Source organism: Bos indicus x Bos taurus, chromosome 20, assembly GCF_003369695.1.
Source record: "Bos indicus x Bos taurus breed Angus x Brahman F1 hybrid chromosome 20, Bos_hybrid_MaternalHap_v2.0, whole genome shotgun sequence".
NCBI lineage: Eukaryota > Metazoa > Chordata > Mammalia > Artiodactyla > Bovidae > Bos > Bos indicus x Bos taurus.
Genome location: NC_040095.1, coordinates 28,928,105 through 28,949,820, shown reverse-complemented (window position 1 = coordinate 28,949,820; position 21,716 = coordinate 28,928,105). Strand labels below are relative to the sequence as shown.

The 21,716-nt window shown below is 38.8% G+C and overlaps 1 protein-coding gene across 1 annotated transcript in view; it reads right to left on the bottom strand.

Annotated features, from left to right (window-relative positions):
* Positions 1-21,101, bottom strand: part of HCN1 (hyperpolarization activated cyclic nucleotide gated potassium channel 1) — a 452,770-nt gene extending 431,669 nt beyond the window's left edge. The window contains exon 1 of the mRNA XM_027520221.1: positions 20,596-21,101. Within this exon, the coding sequence (XP_027376022.1) occupies positions 20,596-21,002 (407 nt within the window). The 5' untranslated portion in view covers positions 21,003-21,101. The remainder of the gene's footprint in view (positions 1-20,595) is intronic.
* Between the last annotated feature and the right edge of the window lie 615 nt (positions 21,102-21,716).

Below are 21,716 nucleotides of genomic sequence, written 5' to 3'. Positions count from 1 at the left end.
TTTCTATTCCCAAACATCTCTCAATGCCTTCATTATTAGTACAGCTCTTTGTTGCTATTTCCACTTGAATAGTCTGTTCATTTTGGTATATAAGCACTAATTTAAAAGAAGGCAAATAAACATAATGAAAGGAAATTAGAAGGAAATTTTAGGAAGTAGAATTGATTTCACTGGTTGTTATATTTTCTGGAGTATTAAACTTAAATAGAATCGAAAGAATCATTATAGTTTTATTTCCATTTTATTTGCCCGCCTGGATGAGAACATTTCAGTTTTCAAGATTTATCCTTAACTCTTTACTGTCAAATATTTAGCTTTTTAGAAAAATAAATGAGCATCTGAAATAATTAGATATTGACACATAGGATCTAATTCAACATGATGAACTAGAAATGAAGCTCTCAGAAAGCTGCAGCCAATCTTTGGCTAACAGGGCACATTTCCCACTCAAGACTATCTGCTAAATAACTAAGATTCTTATAGCCAGAAAAAGAATATATAAATTATAACAGTACATTTTTTTTTAATAAAGTCAGAGAAAAAAGGCTGAATCACTGGATCAGGATATGACTGAATTCTTCTGGGACAAAGGACAGTGGTTAATATCCTGAGCTCTCACACAGATCCTTGGGTTCAAATCCCAGCTTCTCCATTTAGAAACTGACCACTTACCCTCTCTATAATCTGGTTTTCTAAACTCTAGAATGATACAAATAGTACCTGTTGGGCTGTTCTAAGAACTCAGTGAGATAATATATATAAAGACGTTCACAACTGTGGCCCACAATTTTAACTTGGCAGGTAAGTCTGCGTTTTGACCATGATTCATAGAATAAAACACTTTTCCCATATGTGACCAGTTAAAACATGTCAACAATAATCTCACCTCCACCGCTACTGCTAAGTCACTTCAGTTGTGTCCAACTTTGTGCAACCCCCCCATAGACGGCAGCCCACCAGGCTTCCCTGTCCCTGGGATTCTCCAGGCAAGAACACTGGAGTGGGTTGCCATTTCCTTCTCCAATGCATGAAAGTGAAAAGTGAACTAAGTTAACGTAAAAAGAACAGTGACAGATAATGCTTAATTTCTTGATTTACTCTGGACATTTAAGTCAACATAATAGCATGCTTTGTAAAGAAAACAATGGATGGTATTTCTAGGCACACAGTTTGCATATTCTGTGAACTTTATTCTAATTCAGATAAAGTAGAGGTCTAGTTATTTGATTGTGGTGCTAGAGAAGACTCTTGAGAGTCCCTTGGACTGCAAGAAGATCAAACCAGTCAATTCTAAAGGAAATCAACCCTGAAGATTCATTGGAAGGACTGTTGCTGAAGCTTCAATACTTTGGCCACTTGTTGGGAAGAGCTGACTCATGATGAGGGGAAGGACTGAAGGCAAAAAAAGAAGGCGGCAGCAGAGGATGAGATGGTTAGACAGGATCACCAACTCAGTGGACATGAATTTGAGCAAACTCTGGGAGATGGGAGATAGTGGAGGACAGAGGAGCCTGGTGTGCTGCAGTCCACGTGATTGCTAAGAGTCAGACATGACATAGTGATCGAACAACAAACTTATTGATTATGAAAAGAATGTGAGACTGTGTGAGTATTCAGCTTGTTTACTTGATAAGAGAAATAAAATGTATAAAACTACAAAATTATATATTTAAAACATCATAGTGATATTTCTAGGAAGAAATCCTATTTTCAAACATTACTTGCTTCTAAGTATTACCTTATATAACTGTATTTCCTAGTCATGAAATGCTTACTTCTTTGTGCTTGTGGTATCCTGGCAGTGATTTAAGAAGACATTTTGGTCATTACTATCTCTTGCTGTTTGCCTACAGTGAACTCTCACATAATTAGGGCTGAATACACTGCACTTTTAAAATTAAACCAAGCCTCTGGGAAAGAATCATGGAAATAGATGGTTAAAGGACACCCAGGCAATTAACAAGCATGATAAAGTTAAAAATTGAAGATAGGAAAGTAGGTTAAGAGCTTCTCTCTCTCTTTCCAACATGATTTGTTAATACAGAAGGATAGCCATTAGCTTTATTTTTACATAGGAAAGAGATACAGAGGCAGTCCACAGTCAATAAATAAACACCTTTGCTACATTCCAAATGGATTTTTCTCTCTTTTAAGTACACAGTTCCGAAATAATTCTTGACTTGCCTGACTTTTAAGACAAACCTGAAAATACGTTATGCTTTTTGGAATACAACAGTGTAACAATGAACTAATAAAGATTTAATTGTTACAAATTTGAGAGGATTTTACCCCACCAGGGTAATTGCTTTTATAGAAAAAAAAAAAAAACATGCAAAACTATTGATTATTTGTAATGGCTTACCAAAAAGAAATCTGAGAAATAAACAGTGAAAAAATTCTAAAATTTAGCTGATGATTAAATATTATGGAATTAAGGCATCATGATTTTCTCCACTGGTATACTATTTTATACAATTTTCCTACTGGCATTATTTCCTTCCATTAAAATTACATCCTTATGTATACACTGTCTTTTTATTAGACAAAAATCTTCTCAAAGGCTATGACTTAGCGTCATTCTTTTTTGCATCTAGAATACTTAATAGTCCTTGAAAACATACTCAGCTTTCAATAAATCTTTACTGTGTGAGCTCATGTGTTTTAGAAAAACCACTATAATTTATATATTTGTACCTATATAATATTAACAGGATAACAAAAGAAAGTGAAAGGAAATTTAATATTTATCACACATGGGCTATGTGTGAGGCATTTTTCACATATTATCATAACATTCATAAGGGTATAGGTATTATTTTCTTGAATTTTACAGATTAGTTGCAAAGAGGTTGAATATCTCCTCAAATCAAGTTAAAAGATTGACTTTTCTGAGATTATGTCTGGGTCATTTTCCTACCATAAAGTTGCATCCCATTGCTTTGCCTTAGCATTATTAGGGTTTTGTTGCAAATACAAAACAGGTCTGTGAGTAAAACAGAGAGAGAAACAGTAACAGTCAACTTATTTTCATTATATCCTGACCTTTTTTTTGAAAATTAAGACCTCTTAACTTTTTTCCTTTCATTCTTTATTATAAAACAAAACAGATATAGAAAACTGGAGAAAACAGTGACTTATCATAAGCCAAATAACCTTGAAATCACCACCCAGGACATGAAATAAAACTTTTCGACCCACCCAAGAAGCTCATCCATCCATGTTCAGGGTCCCAATCACAGGCCCCTCCCACCCTCCAAAATAACAGCTCTGCTTCCTTTCACTTGTTGCTTCCTTCTATAATTTCATCACAATTGTACATGCCTTGACTGTATACTTTGCTCTGCCCAAGCCTCCATTTCCAGAATGTCTCTTAATTTAGAAATTCCCCTCCATCCCGTTCTTAATACAGACGTGTCAGATCTCTAACACTGGATTTTGCTGATTACATGCTCCAGGTGAAAGTTCAGCACCTTCCCCCACCCTTTGTATTTGATACCTACTGATAAAACATCTAGATGTATTCACTGACTGGGAATGTAAAACCATGAATTTCTAAATGTATCATTAGCTTTTCATGTATTAGCATTAATGATTTTATAAGAACAATCTTTTCCTCCTCTACTAATTTGGTTATACATTGGTTCAGATAACTGAAGAAAAGCAGGGTCAGTGTTTGATTCTTTCCTTTTATTCAACTTAGGTTTCAAGGTAATGAATTGGGTCCCTCGGAGAAGGCAATGGCACCCCACTCCAGTACTCTTGCCTGGAAAATCCCATGGATGGAGGAGCCTGGTGGGCTGCAGTCCATAGGGTTGCTAAGAGTCGGACACGACTGAGCGACTTCCCTTTCACTTTTCACTTTCATGCATTGGAGAAGGAAATGGCAACCCACTCCAGTGTTCTTGCCTGGAGAATCCCAGGGATGGGGGAGCCTGGTGGGCTGCCGTCTATGGGGTTGCACAGAGTCGGACACGACTGAAGCGACTTAGCAGCAGCAGAGTTTCAATAGGTAATGATTTCTTACATTATTATGAACTTAAATTTAAACATCTAATAAGCTTGAATTCATTGAAATTCTTATGCTTTCTGAAGCCCATCTGGCTTCTACAAGCTGACTCTTAAATACTTTTTTATATTATCCTGGTTCTCTTTGACAATTTCTCTACTATCTGAGGTTTTCAGTTGTTCCAGGCCCTTAACCTACATTTCCTGCCCCAAACCTGGGACATCATTTCTCCTCTTCAAATAACTGCAGACTTCCCTTAACCTACATTTCCTGCCCCAAACCTGGGACATCATTTCTCCTCTTCAAATAACTGCAGACTTCCTGCTACTGGATTTTGCAAATCTCATCTGAGTTTCAGCTACTCTTCAAGCAAATACTTGGGAGTTATATGGAAGGGTCATCTGCTCTCAGGTCTACCAGATGACCTTGCTTCCCATTACTTCCTTTCTTTGACCTACATGGAGGTTTATAAAACACAAGTCTTGCAGCTGTCACACAGGTCAATCCCAATTACTTATCTTTTAGGTTCATGGGGACAGTTTTGCTATGAAAGTTGTCAGAGGTTTTTTTTTCGTTTCACTCTCTATGTGCAAAAACCAAACTATCAGTGTCTTCTAAGATTCAGGTTCCCTCTCCTTCTCAAAATTATGTCAACTTCAATTTTCTTGTATCAAGATCTATGATCTCCTTTCCATTAACTATACAAGAACCAATTTACTAGTGCGTTATCAGGAATTTTTGTTTGAATTTGTGTTTTTTGTTTGTCAAACACACAAAAAAAGTATCTATTTACCACAGAGTTAAAATTCAAAATTAATTCTCTTTGAAAACATTGACTCAACCTTTATTAGGTATACCTATAGATAGTACTCGGAGACGGCAATGGCACCCCACTCCAGTACTGTTGCCCGGAAAATCCCATGGATGGAGGAGCCTGGTAGGCTGCAGTCCATGGGGTCGATAAGAGTCAGGCACGACTGAACGACTTCACTTTCACTTTTCACTTTCATGCATTGGAGAAGGAGATGGCAACCCACTCCAGTGTTCTTGCCTGGAGAATCCCAGGGACGGGGGAGTCTGGTGGGCTGCCGTCTATGGGATCGCACAGAGTCGGACACGACTGAAGTGACTTAGCATAGATAGTACTAATTTTCTACCTCTATACAACTGGGCTTGAAATGAAACGCTTACTACTGTTATACCAAGCAGTACAATTTGGCAAAAGCAAAAAAAAAAAAAAAATACATACAGAAAAGTAAATGTGCCATTCTTCCTTAATGTCACTGCCCAGAGAAATGTATTTTCAAATCTATTTCGATGAAGATAACATTGATTCCAAAGGCAATGACATTTAAATAGTTTTATAAGTCTGTGAAACAAGAGCTATCCCCAAAGATCCACAATATATATTCCCAAAATTCTTTTAAACAACATAAAAATAAGCATCACAGCAAACAGAATTAATACAAGTATGTATTATATTAAGTGACATAAAATCTTATTTCTAAATATATGTTTCTGTATATCAGATTAAGATATCCATGCTAAATTAAAATAGTCAGTGTTGTTGTAGCAAATATAGGGGAACATACCATTTGGTTGTTGGAAATTATGTACAAAAACTAAAACTAAGCATAGTGTTCCTAGAATTTCTTCATTCATTCATATTTATTAAGCATGTACTTTGTGTCACACACACGTATCCTCAGAATAAAATGGTTAAAGCAATAAAAAACCCTCATCCTAAGTCAGGCTTAAATTACAGATAAGGGTTGATAATAAAATGAAGTAAACAAAACATTTAGCATAAATAAATTATGTGAAGTACTATGAAGAAAAGGCAAGGCAGAGATATGGAGGAAAACTGATAACAAGGGGTATAGAAGAGGGTTGAAATTTTACTCAGGTTATATTTGTTTATAATTTTCCATTATTATGAAAAATATTTATAGGAATCATTCCTATATACATGTATTTACATGTATCATTTTTTTTTATAAAATAACACACTGGCCTATAAATTTTCAAAAACTTTTTATATAGTGTCAAACTGACATTTAGAAAAGTTGCAACAATTTACACGGTCTTTGGAGCCATATGCTGGAAAGCTCTCCCCCAAAGCAACATTAGTAAATAATTTGCTAATATTTTTTAGGAACTCTGATTTAAATTATTTTTACCTTTAATAAAGTTTAACCTATTTGGATTTAATTTTGCTATTAACTGGTAACAATGGATTTTACTCAATTATTTTTGTCAATTAATAGTATTTATTGTAAAACTCATTTTTTATATATAGTTTGTATTTTTGGTTTTCATAGGCATTGATTTTTCTATTAACTATCCTCAGAGTTGTTAATATATAGGAATGTTACTGATATTTTTAAACATATTTGTCTTATAATAAATTTTCAGTGAATTTTGCAGATAATTCTATCATTTATCAGTTGGTTCTTTAAGCTCTTTAAGGCAGATAAACATATCTGCAAAAAAATAATTTAGCCTCTTCTCACCCTAAATATAATTCTGTGCCTGATTATACTGACTGACCCAACAACAGAATGATCTTTGCTCAATCCCTGTGGACAAGGTGTGTGCGTGCTAAGGCACTCAGTCATGTCCAACTCTTTGCAACCCCATGGACTGTGGCCCTCCAGACCCCTCTGTCCCTGGGATGCTCCAGGCAAGAATGCTGGAGTGGGTTGCCATGCCCTCCTCCAGGATCTTCCCGACCCAGGAGTCAAACACTGTCTCTTATGTCTCCTGCATTGGCAGACGGGTTCTTCAACAATAGCGCCACATCTAGCCTCAAAACTAACTTGGCTGATGGAATCCTGTCCCTCTCAAGGCAAATTTTTCTAACTGTAGCTCTAACGATTAAATGTCCAAGCAAAACTCTATCTCCCTGTGTCTTCCATGCAATGTTTCTAGTATCATACATCTGTGTTAAAATATTAAATAGTTCAAGAAGCCTTAACTTGGGGTCCAAAAATAAATGTGCCTGAAGGGAATCAAAAACTTCTTAAAATTACAGTCAAAAATTTTGAGAATATATATACTTTTCTAGGCAGAGAATCCACAGATTTCATTTGATTCATAAAGTATTCTCTGAGCCTGAAATCTAAGTGTCACTAACATAAATGGTTAGTCAAGGAACCATTAATATAAACAGTAATGAAGTTCATAGGATTTGGGGGTTATTTATATTATTCAATATGCGTACAACCATAACTAGGTAATTGCTATTTTATATCTCTGCTATTTTATATATTTTAAAAATGCATCTAAATCCTGGACAATATGTTTCTAATCTTCATCCTAATTTACTTACATGATTTTCCAAGACAAATACCAAATTTTATGCTCAGAACAAAAAACTTAAAAAAAAAAAAAAAACTATTTAAACAATTAATGACTCTTCTACAGAAAAAAGGAATACTCATTCTCCCAATAAGTATATTCATATAACCCTCGATAGTCATTTTCTCAATCTCTGCTCATGTCTCTCAAACAATCAAGATTGCACAATTTTTAACAAAATATACTCTTTTCAAAAAACAAGAAGGCTAACACATTCTACAAGGGCAGTAAGTGACATCTGCTGAAAAATGATGTAAAAAAGATTTTTTTCTTAAACTATATTTCTAAATAACCATTTTCCACAGACTATTAAATTGGACAATAAATAATAAAGTGACAGGGATTAAGAGGTGCAAACTTCCAGTTACAAAATAAATCATGAGGATATAATATACAGCATGGGAAATATAACTAATAATATTGCAATAAATTTGTATAGTGACAGATGATAACTAGACTAATCATAATGATCATTTCATAATGAATAAATATATTGACTCATTATATGGTACACCTGAAACTAACATAATATTGTATATCAATTATACTCCAAAGGAAAAAAATTGACAATTAAAAGAAAAATGAAAGAATTTAGCAAGTTATGAATCATCTTAATTGGCTCATAGATAACATTTAACAGATTTGAAATAAGACCCCAAATGGTTTATGCCATTTCCTGATGAAAATAAAGAATAATGGGAAGGAGTATACAACTCAATGCCATTAGAATTTTCCCCAAAAGCTATTTCTAAGTGTTAAACACTGTAGTATTCTATAGTAACTTAGAAGATAATACTATTATATCTAGAAAATTTTGCAGATAGAAGCTGTATTAGAAGTTCTCCAATGCTCATTCTCTCATGAGTGAATTTATTTCACAGAGCACACACAAAAACTGCCACCGCACATCGGGGTTTCTGCTGCCCAGTCTTCCCTGAAGATAAAAAGAAAGTAGAACAGCACATCCTTTACATGGCCCTCCCTTCACAGACACATCCACTGTAGGAATTTTGAAGACTGACAAGCATGTACTTAGTATTCTCCTTTCTCAAACAGTTCACACTTCTTAACTCCATTTCAATTTTACTTTCATAATAGCTAACACATAGCATTAAGAAGCAGAGGATACTACGACTAAGCACTACATATCTGTGCTTAGTCACTCAGTCGTTCTGACTCTTTGCAACCCCATGGACTATAGCCCGCCAGGCTCCGCTGTCCATGGGGATTCTCCAGGCAAGAATACTGCAGTTGGTTGCCATGCTCTCCTCCAGGAGGATCTTCCCAACCCAGGGAATGAACCCAGGTCCCCCGCATTGCAGGCAGATTCTTTACCTTCTGAGCCATTACATCTAGACACTATACAGTCATAACACAAAAATATGTATCTTCCCAACAACCCAATACTTTTTTCCTCATTTTTATAACTAAGGAAACTGAGGCCCAGATACTGAGGTGGTGGAATTCGGATTCTAACCCAAACAGGCTGGCTCCAGAATCTGTGTTCTTAACAAAACCACGTCACCTCAAAACATATCCGTAATCTTTTTTAACAACTAAAATAGTATTAAAGGATTATAAGAAGATTATAAACTCCCTTCCTTTCACACCCACTTCCTTAATTTAAACATCCTAATTATTTCTTCTGACATTAAATTCAAAAAGACATTAAATTTCAAAAAGAAACTGATATATCAACTTTAAACCTTGCTCATTCTCAATCATTCAACTTTCTTAGAACATCCAACCTTCACCTACCTTTCTCTTTCCTTCCAGAATAATAGGACCATAATCTTTGTGTAAATCATCCTTATTTACTTTACAATGGCCAGGTAACTGTTATTCATTGCTGATCCAAGTAATGTAATTTTTTTTTTCTTTTAAATACATGGCTATCCACTGCCGTATTCTTGGCTGGAGAACCCATGGACAGAGGAGCCTGGTGGGTTACAGCCCATGGGATCGCAAAGAGTGGGACACGACTGAGCAGCTAACACTTTCTTCCTGGAGTTGATAAAGGTCTTTTGTTTATTTGCTTGTATTAAGTGACTGCTAAGTCCCTTCAGTCATGTCATACTCTTTGTGACTCTGTGAACTGTAGCCCACCTGGCTCCTCTGTCCATGAAATTCTCCAGGCAAGAATACTGGAGTGGGTTGTCATGCCCTCCTCCAGGGGATCTTCTGGATACAGGGATCAAACCCGTGTCTCTCATGTCTCCTGCACTGGCAGAGGGGTTCATATTCAACATACCCCATAAGTATTCCTATGAAACTCGTAGATACCTTGTTCCAAAGGATCTGCCTAGTAACATTGCTTTTCAAATGCTGATTACCGTTTTTCTCTCCCCTGAAAGCCTTTGTCCAGGGGCCTCTGCTTTCTGGCCCCTGTTTAGACTGGTTTCCTTCAAGACCGCTCAGTTACTCAGAACTCCTGGGACTTTCTTTCAAGGTTCTTCTCTGTCAGATTCCATATCCCATCTTTTGTTTTCATACTATTTTGATGCGATTCTTTGTTTTACTGGAACACATCATTCAGTACTTTGTAAGAAAGGATACAAAGGTGATTAACATTAGAGTTCTTGAATTCTGATTGGTTTTATTAAATCTTCCTATTATGCCAAAGCCTTTGACTGTATGGATCACAATAAACTGTGGAAAATTCTGAAAGAGATGGGAATACCAGACCACCTGACCTGCCTCTTGAGAAACCTATATGCAGGTCAGGAAGCAACAGTTAGAACTGGACATGGAACAATAGACTGGTTCTGAATAGGAAAAGAAGTACATCAAGGCTGTATATTGTCACCCTGATTATTTAACTTATATGCAAAGGACATCATGAGAAACGCTGGGCTGGAAGAAGCACAAGCTGGAATCAAGATTGCCAGGAGAAATATCAATAACCTCAGATATGCAGATGACACCACCCTTATGGCAGAAAGTGAAGAGGAACTATAAAGCCTATTTACTTTTTGAAAGTGAAAGAGGGGAGTGAAAAAGTTGGCTTAAAGCTCAACATTCAGAAAACAAAGATCATGGCATCTGGTCCCATCACTTCATGGGAAATAGATGCAGAAACAGTGGAAACAGTATCAGACTTTATTTTTGGGGGCTCCAAAATCACTGCAGATGGTGACTGCAGCCATGAAATTAAAAGACGGTTAGTCCTTGGACGGAAAGTTATGACCAACCTAGATGGCATATTGAAAAGCATAGACATTACTTTGCCAACAAAGTTCTGTCGAGCCAAGGCTATGGTTTTTCCAGTAGTCATGTATGGATGTGAGAGTCGGACTGTGAAGAAAGCTGAGCGCCGAAGAACTGATGCTTTTGAACTGTGGTGTTGAAGAAGACTCTTGAGAGTCCCTTGGACTGCAAGGAGATTCAACCAATCCATTCTAAAGGAGATCAGTCCTGGGTGTTCTTTGGAAGGACTGATGCTGAGGCTGAAACTCCAGTTCTTTGGCTACCTGATGGGAAGAGTTGAGTCACTGGAAAAGACTCTGATGCTTGGAGGGATTGGGGGCAGGAGGAGAAGGGGACGACAGAGGATGAGATGGCTGGATGGCATCATTGACTCAATGGACATGAGTCTGGTGAACTCCAGGAGTTGGTGATGGACAGGGAGGCCTGGCATGCTGTGATTCATGGGGTTGCAAAGAGTCAGACACGACTGAGAGCCTGAACTGAACTGATTATGAAGGGTTTACAATTTTTTAGAGGTCACTTTCTCTCAGAATTTTGTAGACTTTATCACACTATCAGTTAGCTTACAGTATTTTCTCACTTCTTGAGAAATACTATAAGTTTGTAACTTTCTCTTTGGAAAGTTTTAGGGTTTCACTTGTTGTTGTTGCTTTTTTTCTTTTTTTCTCTGATTCAGAGGAATTCTAAGGTGTGTGATGACCCTTGGTGGGGTCTTTTCCTTTCATGGTGCTGAGCATTCTGTGAGTTTCTCAGAAATGCTATTTCACATCCTGCCACCTGGAAAATTTTATTTAAAATGTCTCTGTTAATTCCATATGTCCATTTTCACTCTATGTTCTCATCCTGCAACTGCTTTTATAAAGTTTGATCTTATAAATTAGCCTTTATTTTTGCTTATATTTTCTATTTTTTTTCTTTTGGCCCTAATTATGAGGGGTTTGCTAGACTTTATGTGCCAACTTATTACATTCTGGCTATTCTCTTCATAGCATATTGTTCTTACTGTACAGATGAAATATCCTGCTGCAGATATGATTCTTAGAGTATTTTAAAGTAATGTTGAGTTTCCCCTTATCCCAAATGCTTCTCTGTTCTTGGGACTTTCTTTTGCTGTTTGACTTAGTTTTTCTATTTTATGATGAAGATGTTTCTCAAAAGTCTCATAATCTTTTTCTTTTAGATATTAGATGATTTAGTACCAAAATATACATACAGTCTTGTATACAAATGTAAGGCTTTCTGCAAGGTCATTAGGTAATAAATAAGAAATTTTACTGGAAGACCTTGAAGTATCTTCCATAAAGGTAGTTTCCTGTTTCCTGCCTGGGGAGAATTAACCAAGCACAACAAAGCCTTCTATATTAGGATTAAGAGTTCTGCATTCACTAAGGAGACCCTTAATTAATCCTCCTGGTTTCAGACTGGTTTTCCTGGAAATTATTTCTTAATGGGTCCCTTCATGTCCTGAACACTTCTGGGGTTCAGTGGTGAAGGATTGGGTAAGTGTTAACAAGGTAACTTCATTAGCTTTCTTTCTTTTTCCCAAAATGTTTCCAGATCCCTTGTTCTCTGCTTTCTCCTTTTTCTTCTAGTTGTCTGTGTTTCTTTGTGGTTTTTTTCATATTATTTTGGGATGGTTTCAAGAAGGACAGAGAATAAATGATTAGGTTTAACATAATGTTTTCTTGCATATGTGGAGAATTATTTATACTGGCAGCCTTGTTTCTTTGAGGTAAAAGAGCTGGAATGACAGAATCAAGATTCCAAACAGGGACTTCCCTGGTGATCCAGTGGTTAAGAGTCTACATTTTCACTTCAGCATGGGTTCTATCCTTGTTCAGGGAACTAAGAATCCACATGTCACACAGTTAAAAAAAAAAAAAAAAAAACAAAGAAAAAGACAACATATTTGCTGAAAAATAAAGGTTATTAAAAAAAAAAAAAAAGATTCCAGACAGCTAAACTCCTGGCCCAGTTCTCATCATCCATCCATGTCACCAGGCTCATGGTGCTTAACCTCCTTTCAGTTTCATTTAGTCCTCTCTAAAGTGGGCAGGAAAATGCAATGGCTGGGACATGTACTTACAGGTGGTAACAGGGAAAGGATGCCAAGTATTGCTGTAGGAAAAGAAAGAGATTTCTTTAACTGAATTTATGAATGTAAAGAATAAATGTGGCACACCCTGGTTGAACTGTGCATTCATTCAGTATTTTTTTTTTAATAAACTGGGCCAGAAATTTCACTTCTAAGACAAACAGAAATGCATCTCTGCACACACACAAACACACACACACAAACTGTGCAATAGCATTCAGACCAGCAATAATTATAATGACCAAAAACTGAGGTATCCATCAACTGATGAATCAGTAAAATTTGGTGTACGTGTGTGTGTCATGTCCAACTCTTTGCAATCCCATGCACTGTAGCCCACCAGGCTCCTCTGTCCATGGGGATTCTCCATGCAAGAATACTAGAGTGAGCGGCCATTTCCTTCTCCAGGAGACTTCTTGCACTCAGGTAGATTCTTTACCATCTGAGCCACCAGGGAAATCCAAAATTTGGTATATCCATACCAGAATAAATAAAGAACTGAAATATGCTATAGCACAGATAAAACATGAAAACATTATGCTAAGTGAAAGAAACCAGTAACAAAAATTATATATTATATGATTCCATTGATATGAGATTTCCAGAATAAGAAAAAAAAAATCTATAGAGGCAGAAGGTAGATTAGTGGTTGGATAGAGCTGTGTCGGGGGAGGAAGGGAAGGAAAGAAGAGAATTGAGTGCTAATGGATACAGCATTCCTTCTTAGAGTGATAAAAATTTTCTAGAATTGATTGTGGTAATGGCTGCACAATTCTGTGAACATATTAGAAACATTCAATCATTCCCTTTAAATGAGTAAACTGTATGGTAGATAAATAATATCTCAAAAACTTGTTAAAAACTAAAGCATCTGAGAAAGCTTAGCAGGAAAAATGTCTACTACATGCATTCTTATAGCATGAGGAATATAAAATGAAATAATACTGATGAAGTGAGGGAGCTTAAATTCTAGTAGCAAAACATACATGAAGTATAAATTCTGATGAAACAAAAAGCCCAGATAGAAAAACAAAGTGGAGGGGGGAGGTGTTGAAATGTGATCACAGTGATTAAACTGAAATCCACATGAGAAGAGAAACTGTTATAATGCAGAATGACTTAAAGTGAAAAGAGAATTTCAGGCAATGGGGTTAAATGTCACATCAAAATCTGTGGCAGGAGAGAACTCAGCTGGTTCTGGGAGCTGAAAACTTACCCAGGTGGCTGAGGACAGTGAGGGAGCGAATGGTGTGTGACAAGGTTGCCCAGATAAATTGAAATTATGCAATCTTGTAGCTCGTTTGTCAAATATATTCAAGAGTAATGGGAAGCCCTCAAAGGATTTTAAGTAGTGTGATAACTTCATTAGACATAAGATAACATGGCATAAGATCATTCTTGCCACTCCAAGTACTCTGTGATGAACAGAATGGAGGACAAATTCTGACTTTCTGTCCTAAAACTGCCTGTGAATATCTAAACAAGAACATCAACAGTGCTGTATCCATGTCACTTAAAATTTTAAGAAGAGTCTTAGTTGGTAGCAGTATTACTTGATAAGATCAGTATGTACAGAATATAATGAAGACTAATGGACAAAGATGTTTGCTGCAGCACTGCTGATAATAGTGAAATACTTGAACGAAACCTGAACATACAAAATTTGTAAACAGTTGCTAACTCTGTGTATGTGTGATTAGCCTTACTTCTTTAATTAATTTTTATCGGAGTATAGTTGCTTTACAATATTGTGGTAGTTTCTGCTGTACAGCAAAATGAATCAGTCATATTTACACATAAATGCACTCTATTTTAGATTTAATTAGCCTTACTTCTTTAGAGCTGTAACATCTTGAAAATAAAAACAGGTCTATGTAAATAAGATTATTAAATTGTAAATCTGAGGCATGCATAATTTTGATACTTTGCTTTAACTGAGTGGTCGTTATTAAATGAAACATAATATTACCAGGAACTTAACAAATAAACTTGAAAAGGGTCATGAAATCAATTTTTATCACTCATACTTGGGTGAGGTATGTCTGATAAATGAGCATTTATCAGATGTGCTTATATACTAATGTCCCTTGAACAGTTTCTCTCTTGCTTGCTTATGTGGGCACGCGCACGCACACACATACAGAATTAACACAGGCAAGAGGTTTATTTTGCAAAAACATAGAAAACTCCAAGTGAACCAAGGAGCATCACCATTTCCCCCTGATTTTTCTCTTCTGGGAAGATAATGCTAATTTGTACATCAAGATGCCTTCACACACACACACAAATTAATTTTCAAAGTACTTAGTGTAAGTATAAATAGTTTTTTATTCTAGTGCATGCAGACTTTTTCTTCATCACCATTAACTCTCCTCCTAAAATACATCGTGTCAGCCTAATTCATAGCTTGCTACCTCTTTACTCAAAATGATGAAATGAAAATTTGTCACAGACCCTGAACTTGTTCAATACTCTTCCTGCAGTGCTGATGGTCTACCATAATTTTGCATTATACCTATAAGAAACTCTATTTGAAAGTCTTCATCCTAAGTCCAATTTTTGTCTCCAAGTAAGGAAGTAAATGGGCTCAGCAGGTAAAGAATCCATCTGCAATGCAGGAGCTGCAGGAGACACAGGTTTAATTCCTGGGTTGGGAAGATCCCCTGGCAACACACTCCAGTATTCTTGCCTGGGAAAAAGTCCCGTCTGCAAAGGAGCCTGGCAGGCTATAGTCCAGGGGGTTGCAAAGAGTCAGAGAGGACTGAGGGACTAAGCACGAGTGAGCACAAGTGAATAATCTGTTAAACATAAGAATTACACTTGAGATGGCAAAAAAGATCACATCCAAATCACAGATTTATCTTGCTTGCCTCATACTCACTTGGGGACACAGGTTCATTGAGTGAAATAATGCAAAATTACAAATACTATTTAAATTGCTTCCTGGTGTTGGTGGTGTTTTGGTTTGTGGTTTTGATCAAGCAGACATAGTTTAAATTCTGTTAAATGAGCCTATCATAACAATGGTAAGTAATATATGGTTCCAGTGCATTTGAAATTCTTTCATTATTATTCAAGATGCAAGTTCATCAACACAAGCCCACATAATAAAATGTGAATTGGTAAAAGTGCTTCTGCCTGACTCTCAATTTACATAATAAGCCCCCAAAGTAGGTTTAAAGGCAAAGTTGCTCAGGAAAAAATGGAAAATAACTTGTAATATTTTAATAGTATAATCACTATATCTGCTAAGCCACTTCAGTCGTGTCCGACTCTGTGCGACCCCATAGACAGCAGGGATTCTCCAGGCAAAGACACTGGAGTGGGTTGCCATTTCCTTCTCCAATGCATGAAAGTGAAAAGTGAAAGTGAAAACGCTCAGTCGTGTCCGACCCTCAGCGACCCCATGAACTGCAGCCTACCAGGCTCCTCCATCCATGGGGTTTTCCAGGCAAGAGTACTGGAGTAGGGTGCCATTGCCTTCTCCGATCACTATATCTATTAAATGCAATTAAATAGTGAACTATTTAGCAAAATTTAAAGTTTTATAATTTACATGTATACTAAGAAAACATAACTGAATAAATTCATACCTCCACATTTTTTCAAATAGTTTCACTATAATTGGGCTGACCAGTTGCTAGAGCCACTATGAAGAACTTAACTGAATTTATAAGATAGAAAAAGGTTCACTCTAACAGAGGAAAAAAATAAATTCCTATGGTTAATTTTGGCTGTGTTGATACAGAAAGTAAATAAAAGGAGCATTGCTGAGGAAAATACAGTGCATTCTGCACAAAGATAACATAACAGTAGGCTAATTAGTCCTTAAACCCCAGAAGGTCGAATTGTTTTCCTGGGAGAAGCTCCTAGAAACAAGCAGTCTCTCTCGGACTAACTGTTATACAGAGGAAGCCTCCCTTCTCTAATGAACGCATCAGTGACCTCTGACATCAGCACAGTTGTGGATGTAGCCTGAAGCAGAGAGGCAAGGCCAGATATGGCAGTATCTTCAGGAAGTGACTCTGGTCTCTAGAGTCCTTGTGTACTTACCACACAATAAGGTTTTCACAGTCATTCACACTAATTGATGAAACGCAGTGGAAGAAATAATGAGTCAAGATATAAAATCTCCTCCCTTACCAGAGGCAAGATGTTTCCTGGCAGTATATATGGAATGGGAGCGTTATTTTTTTAAAAAGGGACTTATGTAAGCATGATCCAACAAAATAATGTCAGAATTCTTGAACTGACAAATAATCTGTTGATAAATTCTTCTAAGGCAAATTACTCACGTAATAGCGACCATCCACAAGTCCCCTAGCTATTCTTTCAATGCATTTGAATGATTATATCATAAATGGACTGGCTATGAAATTACAATGCTTGCCCAGTACCACTTTTTTATTAAGTGAATGAAAAGTAAAGTTTTAGCTAATAAATATACAATCACTGTTAGTAACCTCAAAATCATGTTTAACCTTCAAATTATTTGTTTGTATGCGCTATTCACATGAAACTCAAGAAGACAGAAACCGAGTCCTCACTACACAAAAAATCAGTGTGATTTTATTTTTTAACCATGTTTTCCCTAATTTGGGTGAAGTTAGGGTGATTCTATACCATGGTATAAACAAAAACATACTTTTTTTTTTAACTGAATTCTCTAGCTCCCACCCAGTTATTTCCAACAGTATTGATGGTATTTGAGTCCTCTTTAGTCCCTGAAGATTTCTAACATCATCCTCCCCTGAGAAGAAAGGGAAATACAGTGCCTCTGCCCTACTTACACCAGAGGCAGAGAAAACTACTCGCCAGACACAGCAACAGCACTCCTGGGCCTAGGCGGGTGAGAGCGCTTGGAGGAGCTGGCTCTCCAGAGTCTCAATGGGAGCACAGCCCCGCAGCCTGAGGGAAGAAGGGAACCTGCCCTGGAAATCAATCATCCTGGGAAGGGACTAGATCACCAGCTGCAGTGTCAAAGTCCTGACATGCCCTGGAGTGCGGGCTCATGCTACACTCAGCAGTGTGGGACCAAAGAACTGACTGACCAAACTTCCCTGGATCTGTGAAGGCTTAGAACTGTGAAGCGGGTTAAAAGAAAAACCAAAAAAAACTGGGTATCTTTAATTTCTGGTATCTCCCCATTCTCCATGGAAAGGTATTCATAACTCTCACTTTCTCAGTCACTAAATGACTATTAACTTAACTTTGGCATTGTAGGAAACATAGCAAAGCACTTCCTCTAAAGTGTCTTCATCAGGAAAGGGTCTGAGGTGAACAGCTCATGACTGTAACATTTCTGTATTTTGCTGATTCTTCCCACACTGCTTTTCCTTTAGAAAAAGAAAAATGCTAACAGAATTATGCTTTCCATTTTTGTTTTTTCTTCATTATATTATCCTGACATGTTACAGATTTTTAAGAAACTTTATACTGGAGGTAAAATGATATAAAGACATCAATAAAATAATTATGACTTAAAATATGCAAGCAAGTATTTACATTTCTTCCTTAGTTCGTTGTTTTATTGATAAGACCAGCATATATAGTAATTGTGAGTTTTAAAATCTATTTTTTTCAGATTCCTTCCAGTTAAAAATCCAAATTATAATATTTACCTCTACCATTTTCTTTTTCCAGTTACACAAGGGAAAATCAAATGTTCCAAACTGTTCCACAGCAGTTTGTTTAGAGTATTAACTCACTTTTTAATCATCTCTCATTTCTTTCAAATGCATGATAAAGTCGAACTATCATCTGATTTCCATTTCTTCCTCCTGTTTAGTAACAAATTTATTTTGCTTGTTTTAAAGAGATACCCTGTCTCATACGACTTACTTAGGAAAATGTGGAGAATCTTTAATTTCATGAATTTCATTCATTCAAAAGATTCTGGCACACTATACCAATTCCTGAAAGGCGGCCCTATGTTTTTTATCTAATAAATGATGAAAGTTTAATTATATGCCACCATTTTGAAAAAGTGTAGTCTATTTTCACACTGCTTGAGAAATAAAAGTATCATAATTAACCATTTAACTGAGTTCAAAATTAAACAAACAGAACATAGCATTTTATGTGCAAGTAGATATTGAACTACATATATTTCTGGAAAGACCATGCTTAGTTTTGTTATTAAGACTAAAGGCAGTTTCTGTAACATTCTTTCATGAAGAAATAACAATATGGGTTGAAATATATTTCCACTTAAGACTGAGGTAGAAACAGTATTCTACATCTGATTTCAACTTAAAATTCTAAAGAATATGACAATGTTATATACCTTAGAATAAGGTCATTCATAGTTTGCTTCTATAAGTATTAGCCTACTGAAGGACATATGTTTGATTATTTAGTAGATTATTTTAATATGAACATTTTTTCAATCAAACTCTTAATTTTCCATACACTATAAATGTTGTTATGTTTTATAAGCCCTCCTTTGGAATTTGTTATGTGTTTTTCCATATAAGAACCTTAACATTCTACACTTCCTAAAGTACATTCATCCTATGCATAAATAACATGGTTACTTATTTCTGAGAATATATGTATTTTTACGTATATCTCAGAGAAGGTGAAGACGGTTTTTCCACGGCTTTGTGCGGCAGAAGTATGGGTTTTCCACTAAATGTTATTCAGAACTCTGGACAGCTCCCATCAAGGCGTGGAGTTGAAGCCAACTGTCCCTTAGTTTCTACAAGCAACTCAAAGTAATGCTGCTTTTTATTGCTGTATTTGTTTGCTGTTTAACAGCCGCCTATTAAAATTGCTTAGTTTGCACCACATTCTTTTTCTTTTTCTTTTCCGAACGATTTCAGCAGTAAATGGATACATATATACATATCTACATACATAAATGCCACTCTTGGCTTTTGCTTACTGGGTTTTGTTGTTTAATTAAAAGCTCAGCCTTCCTCAGGCAATAATATAACGTGACCGCAGGGTGTTCATACACTAATAAGAGGATCTACTTCACGACCTTCATTTGATAATCTCTAAACACGCTTATAACCCAATGAAAACTTGGGCGACAAATAAGATCAGGAAATGTCTTAACGTTAATTCACCGAAGCAGAGTTTCCCTGACAGCTCTCCTGCCCTTGTTCCCCGAGTTGGGAAATGGGAAAGAGATTTTTGAAATAGACTAGTAGCCAAGGTCAAGAAAGGGTGCCCCTCTGTTTCAGGAAGGGGGCTCTGAAAACGCCCCCTGTCTCCTTTTCGGGAACTCGAGGCTTCCTGTCAGGCTCCTGCCCCACCAGGCAGCGCAGCTCCACTGAAATCTCAAGTCAGAGGCAATCCAAGCGCAAATTACCCTTCCTCCGCCTGCCAGCCACTATCCTGAAGAAAGGCACTGAGGATCCCCAGTGCCTATAAACGGATGAGAAACAGATTAACACCCTCTATGGGCGAGAGAGGCTGGACCGGCCAGGACCCGTGAGTCACTGTCTCGGGTCGCCTCATCCTCTCCCCAAACTCAGGAGCGCCTTTTGCCCCTCTGGGAGGGACCCACTTCTTGGGGGAACAGCGCGAGGGAAGGTGGCACCCCCAACGACTTTCTGGCCACTTTCTTACACTCTCATCTCTCCGAAGTGAAAGTTTCCCTGCACAACTTAGCATCCTCCCATCCGGGGGTCACCGTGGCCTTCTTCCCCGATCTGGCCCCAAAGTTCCCGAGGCAAAGGAGGAGAAGCTTCCCCGGGGTTCCCCGGGCAACAGGAACTCATCAGTCAACCCCCTCCTGGGTGGAAACTAGTTGTAGAAGAGTCGAGCCTGCCGCCCGGGTAGAAGCCACGGCGGCTCCTCCCGCGGCCGGCCGGGCGCCCCCTCCCCGCCATCCCCGGGGCGACCCCTCCCAGGAGCCGGGAGCGCGAAGGAGGGCGCGCCCGGAAGGGAGGGTGGGGCGGCCAGCGCGAGTCCTCACCTGAAATCACTGTAAGGGTGGATAATCCAGAAGCCTGCAGTTTTAACCCTTTCCTGCTCCTTCTCCACCGCCTTCTGGCTCCCGAACATGCGGAGGGAGAATTTGTTGACCCCGGGCTGCAGCATGGAGGTGAACTGCCGCTGCATGAAGCCGTACTGCCGCCGGGGCCCCTCGGCGTCCTCGAAGCCCCCGGCCGATTCCTCGCCGCCGCCGCCGCCGCCGTCCACCTTGAAGCACACTGAGTTGCCGTGCTCCTTCGCGCCGGTCCCGCCGCCCCCCGGCGGGGTGCCCAGGCGCTTCTCGGCCGCGGCCGGCCCCGCGCCCGTCGCGGGCGCCTTGGTGGGGAAGACGCTGTTGCCATCGTCCCGGCTGTTGGACGAGGAGTTGGGCTTGCCGCCTCCTTCCATGCCCGGGGGACGCGGCCGGCGACGGCGCGGGCTCCAGACTCGCCGGCCGCCCGGCGCCGGGGACACGAGGCGGAGGGGGCAGGGGCCCGATCCGGCGGCCGCCGAGCCCGGCTGCCCGTCGCGGCGGCGGCGGCGGCGGCGGCGGCTTCTGCTTCCCGCCCGCGCCGCTTCTCGCTGCGCGCCTCGCTCCCGCCGCCGCCGCTGCCCTCAGTGGCTGCGCTCCGGGCTCCGGCGCGGCTGGTGCTCAGGCTGAGGCTGCCCGAGCGAGGCGAGGCTCGGCTCAGCCCTCGCGCGCCAGCGCCTCCGCTTGGCTGCCCTCTGCTGGCCGGAGAGGGACTCTACCCGCCCGCACGCGACACGCTGTCTCTCCACTCTCGCTCCACTTCTGCCCAGCGTGACATTGAACTCGGGAGCTCTCGCAGACATTCATTTGTACATGTTATGAGAGACTCGGTGTATGTCCGCACCAAAAGGAGGAGGGAGGCAAAGAGAAAGTGAGAGGAAGACTGAGCCAGCGGATATATTCATCCGAAAGAGACAAACATCCTTGAACTCCTTGAGACCTTGTCACATTGAACTCCTATTTGAATGATGTTACAGATCAGGAAAGGGGGAGAGTGTGGCTCTGGATGCAGAAAATTCAGCGTACAGCTAGGTGTGCATTAGAAAGTAACGGCTGATATTAATTTCATGAGTACAGGGAATTGTACATGT